The sequence below is a fragment of the Ochlerotatus camptorhynchus genome, unplaced genomic scaffold (genome assembly GCF_037179485.1).
Source record: "Ochlerotatus camptorhynchus isolate MF236.1 unplaced genomic scaffold, CSIRO-AGI_Acam_v1.1 ptg000058l, whole genome shotgun sequence".
In the NCBI taxonomy this organism is placed as follows: Eukaryota; Metazoa; Arthropoda; class Insecta; order Diptera; family Culicidae; genus Ochlerotatus; species Ochlerotatus camptorhynchus.
Window position 1 is genome coordinate 9,655 of NW_027040548.1, and position 5,896 is coordinate 15,550.

The 5,896-nt window shown below is 46.9% G+C and overlaps 1 protein-coding gene across 1 annotated transcript; it reads right to left on the minus strand.

Moving 5' to 3' along the window:
- On the minus strand, positions 1 to 3,309 carry LOC135717497 (uncharacterized). The gene has a single exon (XM_065239611.1). It carries the CDS (start codon positions 3,307 to 3,309, stop codon positions 1 to 3), a length of 3,309 nt encoding a protein of 1,102 aa, XP_065095683.1.
- Positions 3,310 to 5,896: the final 2,587 nt, after the last annotated feature.

The following is a 5,896-nucleotide window of genomic DNA, read 5'->3' on the forward strand; positions in this document are numbered from 1 at the left end:
TCACCATTTGTAGCCCGCCGTGCTGGGTGAACATGTAGCACCGAATGTCACCACCTGCATCACGTAGTCACATGGTTCTGTTGTGTCTGCGTTAGCGCACCACACGATCCGCTGACTATCTTCATCTTCAGCTTTCATCCGCATCTGATGAAACATCTCCGCTAAGTCGCCTCCCAGGCCTATCAACCTTTCTCGAAACTTATACAGCACAGGTGGAAGATCATTCAATTGATCTGGGCCTTTCATCAACATAGAATTCAGGGAGACACCTCCAAAACAAGCGGCTGCATCGAACACTATCCGAACTTTCCCTGGTTTGTTGGGGTTGAACACCGGGAATATCGGCAGGTACCATGTTCGATTTCCGGTCTTTCGGCTCTCTTCGGGTGTGAGTTTGCGAATGTACCCTTTGCGCTCGTAGTCCGCCATTTTTTCCCGCAATGTCTCTGATAAATCAGGCTCACGTTCCATCCTCTTTGTCAAGCAACGGTGACGTCTCAATGCCATGGTACGGTTGTTGGGCAAACGCACGTCGTCAAATTTCCAGAGTAGGCCTACTTCGTATTGCCCGTCCTTGAAGGATGTAGTTTCTTGCAGTTTTGCCAAAGCGCGTTCATCTTCCTTGGAGAGTAGCTGATTTCGTTGCACACTGATGCCTAAACTGTCAAGTGCGAAATAGTTCTTGACAGCTTCGTGCAGACTTTCGTCCGAACCGTGAGAATGGAAGCAGATATGGAAGTTGTGTGGAGTTTCATCTGATGCCATACCACCTGCCGACGGACAAGTGCCATAGACCGTCCAACCTAGACGTGTCTTAACTGCTACAGGCTCATCTAGCTTTCCTTCACGGCCTTCTAGGGGATGCAGTACCCTAACATTGCTCATCCCGATTAATAGCTTTGGACGAACGTTGTTGTATGGTTCTATCGGCAGACCCTTAAGTTGAGCGTACTTTCCTGACAGCTTACGTGCAGGAAGAGATTGTGACGGAAGCTTCAGATCTTTAACAGTGTAGACCTCCGACAGGCTGTGCTGGCTACTACTGCTGTGCGTGCCGGAGATGCTCAAAGAGACAATTGTGGCATCTTTTTCATATCGGCATGTATCAGCAGTCCAGCGCAGACAAAGTGGATACTTCTCACCTCGCAGGTTCAATTCTTTCGCCAAACTCTCCTCCATCAATGTCAGGGAAGATCCACTGTCCAGGAATGCATGTGTACGCAGCTCAATTCCATTGTGGTACAAAATAACTGGAATGTACTGGAATAATACAGCTTTATTTCCTCCACGATGCGTGTTGCATGATTCGGTTTCTGGCGAACTTTTGGTTCCTAGCTGAGGACCACGGTTGTCCGAACTGGATGACAACGTCTCTTGTTTATCCTTCGCATCGTTGTGCAGAAGCCGATGATGTTTGTACTGGCAGCCATTCTTCCCACATAGTTTTCCAATCTTACAGGGACCACGATGGTTGCCCAGGCAACTACGGCATAGCTTGTACTCCCGGAGTGTGTCCCATCGAACGGAAAGACCGAACGACAGAAATTTCTCGCACTTCTCAACTGCAACGCAATCTCCATGGCAGACGAGGCAACCACCGCTAACTTCGGGTTGCTTAACCTTCGCATCTATTTCGGTGTGAGCGTTCAAGAATCCATCATCCTTCCGCCCGCGATGAGATTTGCTGTCGAATGAACTTGAAAACTGTGGCATTGTCACGGTACTAGCTGCTTCCGCTAGGTTGTATAGCCAGTCACTGAACTCTGATATCGTCACGGCATGAAGAGACTGTCGATGAGTCGCCCAATTCAATCGAATCATCGGAGGAAGCCGTTCAGTTAAGCTGTGCAGAAGAGTGAGGTTGCATAGGTGCTCCTCTAATTGACAGGCTTTAACGGTAGCCACCATATTACGCACGGCCAAAGCGAAATCAACAAGCGTACCAAGACGATCCGCTTTGGGAGCAGGCAGAATATTAATTTTCTGCAGCAGTGAATGTACTATGATTTCTGGACGCCCAAAAAGCATCTTTAGCGTGGAGATTACTTGTTCCAGGTTGCTAGGGTGCAATAGCTGACATCTCACCGCTTCCAGCGCTTTTCCTTTGAGGCACTTCTGCAGACGAACCATGTTTTCTTCGGGTGAAAATCCGCAGAGGTGTGTGGTGTTCTCAAAGGACGCAAAGAATAGCGGCCACTCTTCTGGTTCACCGGTGAATACTGGTAACTCCTTCGAGACCGCATGACGAGCGGCGATTTGGCTTCCATTCAGCAGCGCCGTTGCTCCCATGGCGGAAGGAAAGTCATGATAGTCATATGGGTGGTTCACTTGAGCAGTAGGACGCGGAAGACCAACATATGGGGCAAACGCGGAAGCGTTCTGGTGCTGATGGTGATTCGGCTGGGAAAACAATGGAATATGCGGACGCTGGTCGGTCTGAGGAGGAGCAAACGTCGAAGCATTGGGTCGTTGGTAGGCTGGATTAACTGCCGGTATATGCCGCTGTTGATTGACTCGAGGTGGATCAATGGCCGAAAAATTGGGTCGATTGTTGACCAAAGGTGGAACGTCAACCGGGACGTACAGTTGTTGCTCTCTCAGACGCGGAATGAATGTTGACTCGTTACGATTTTGGTGGACCATAGGTGGAGCAAATGGTGGAATGTTGCGACGATGATCGTTCATAGGCGACGAATGAAAAACAGGATCATCTCTTACATCGTTACGTGCTGGATCACTTCTGTTACAGTTGCCTTGAACCACAGGTTTGAAACTCGCTGATGAGTCAAGCAAAAGCTGAAACCTACGTAACATAAACTTGCGCTCGATGGCTTCCTCTTCTTCCAACAGCTGGATCCGGAGCTCAGTAGGAAGTTTGTTAACTAGATCGGGATCAACAAAGGCTTGTCTGGGAACTAGCGGCACATCCGGTGGCACAATCGGTGTTCGTGGAGTACGCGGACGTGGGGTTGGTGGCTGCAGATTTGGAAATCGTGGTGTCCGAGGACGTGGTGTAGGTGGTTGCGGATTTGGCAACGGACTACGCGGTGGCACGATCGGTGTTCGCGGAGTTTGCAGTCGTGGTGAGGGTACCGGCGAGATTGGTGTTTGCGGTGTGGGCAGAAGTGGAACTGGTGACTGCGGGTGCAGTAAAGGCTCACCTGTAGGAGTTCGTGGATGCGGCGGTCGTGGAGCAGGAACTCTGGCAACGATGCATTCCTGACAGCTCCAATCGTGGTTGGCCACATCTGCGTTAACTCCGACGCAGTCAAAATGAAACCACCGTTCACAGTCGTCACAGCTAACCATGTCATTGTTGTCTGGCAGTCTACAAAGTGGGCATGTCTGCTGCAAGCTGTCATCTGGCAATGGATCACGGGTTCGGTCACTCCGTGGCATCTCTGATCGATCCGAAAAACGAAAATTTTAAATTGTTGCATATGCAACGATGGAAACGCTTTTCCGAAATAGTAATCCTGTTTATTATGTACAGCGATTAAAATTTTCCTAAATATTACAATTTCAATTAGGTATCAATAAGGGATTGTATAAACTTCGTCGTACTCACGTTTGTAAATTCCATATAATTTCCGTACGATCGATTATTAGATAAAGGCTACGTACACCTGGTTCTGCGATCTCTGTGCGACTTCTGGTTTACTTATTTGTGTTCTATTGTTAAGGTATAGTAAATAGTTTTAAGCTTTTAATCTAGATGTAGTTCAAAAGTATTTACCTCGAGATAATGTAGACATAACCAATAATTAGATAGTTTGCAGCTTTGCAAAATTGATCGGTATCCTATAAGTTATCCTGTAAATCTTTTAGTTTTAAGTTCATGTTTTTCATATTAAATTTATGAAGCGCTCTTACCGTATAAACTTAGAATAAGCTTTAAATTATATAAAGTTTAGTTATTCACTTAGTTATTATATTTAGTATTAATAATGCAGGAAAACTTTCACGTGCGGTTGGTCTTCAATTCAGTGCCAACATTTCAAAGGGGCGTAATTGCTTTTGTAAACAAAGGCTTTAGCCGTCGATTTCTCGCAAATGAAAGCTCACTCCTCCAAATTAACAATGCTAGCTGGAAGAGGAAACATTCCTCTACCTGTTGGTGCAATCAATTTTCATGAGTGAGCTTTTATTTGCGAGAAATCAACGGCTAAAGCCATTGTTTACAAATGCAATTACGCCCCTTTGAAATGTTGGCACTGAATTGTTTAATTGCACCCGTCATCCGACGACGTCAATGACAGTTATCTGTCCCATCATCGCACCGCAACCAACTTAACTACAACAACGCAAATCCATCGGGGGACAGGACTGCTAATCAATGAGTCTCCGGAGTAGGTGCGGCGTTGCCCGTATGGTGTACGCAACAAGCACCCTTATTATAAACTGGTCTTGAAAACTTCTTTATGACTTATTTCAGTTATAAAAATGTTGCAGCAACTTTTTGGGACAGAATTGTGCTACTTGGGCTTCGACACAGCTGGCATCGATATCACCGGAGCGAGTATTTGTATTGCCTTGTCGGTGGCGATGCAGGTCAGCTCGAGTCCATATATCAGCCGGCTGTGTACGATGGTCGCCGGAATGCGTGATGGCGATGGTCTAGAAGGCCACCAGACTCGAGAAACTGCTTCAGGCGTCGGTTGACCATCCGCTCGAACACCTTTGTCATGCAGCAGGTGAGTGCAATGGGTCGGAACTTCACCACGTCCCGCGTCGGCGCGTTTGCTTTGGGAATGGGGACCACCAAGCTCTCCCTCCAATGCTCTGGATACGAGTCTTTCTGCCAAAGCTGGTGGAAGAGTTCCAGCATTTTTACTTTCTTGAGCAGCGGGTAGCCGATCTTGTCTGGGCGGCTGAGTTCCCGTTGCTTCTACTAAGCGCGAATTGAAGCTCCTGCCAGGTGAAATCGTGGTTGATCCTCAGGTTGTTCGTGTCCGGAGAAACTTGAAAACAGCTTACGGATGACCTTACCCCAGAGCTCCGCCGAAGACTGTGAGGCATTTATGCTTTCGAGGAAGTCCGTCCAACTGGATCGTTTGGCATCTCGGACCAATTGGCGACACTGGTTGTGCCGTTCTCGATAGGTACAGAGCGAGTTTTCCTTATCCGGATCATCTATGGGAAGCCGTTTGACTGGTCGAAGGGCTTTTCGCCGGGCCTTTACTGCCATCTGAGGGCTTAACGCCCCGGAATGCTGCTGGTTTTCGGGATGGTTTCTGACGCAGCTGCGCTTATTGCTTCAGTGAGATTCTCGATGCTGTCAGGGTTGCGTTGTTGTAGAAGCGACTGGAAGGTTTCACCGTAACTCTCCCAATTGGTTTCGTCATAGCACCTTACACAATACCAATATTTGTTGTATATAAACCATACCATCAATATTTTTTGTAATATGTAACATAGTCGCGTTTTCCTGGAGGCTCGGCTTATTTCGTCACTGGTATAGAAATCACGCACGAGTGATAAAGTTTCTTCTGCTAAAGACGCCCTGATCAGCTTTCTTCCTGGCGTCGTCATTATCCCCTGTAGTGTTTTGGTCCAATCCGCCATATATTGAGAAACATCAGCTGACCAGCTTCTAGGTAAAGTCATGAGAATGCAATACTTCTCATTATTATCATGAGTTTCTAGAAACTTTTCCTTGAGTTGCTGTATGGTTTCATCATCGTTTGTAGCAGGCACACTGTCAGTACTTCTGATCAATTGTAAACAGGGTGCTTCTACTGACTCTGAAAATGAAGTTAAAAAAACATATTTGACATACTGTAAACACTACACTAATTTCGGAGAAGATATTTCCAATTCAGAGAAAAATTAGCATTTGGCGTCAGATTTGACAACCGAATTTGACAACCGTCACTGACAGTCAATGTCAATGACA

Bases quoted from the DNA above. Each gene is read 5' to 3' on its own strand.
- LOC135717497 (XM_065239611.1), bottom strand. From the start codon at position 3,309: ATGGTTAGCTGTGACGACTGTGAACGGTGGTTTCATTTTGACTGCGTC.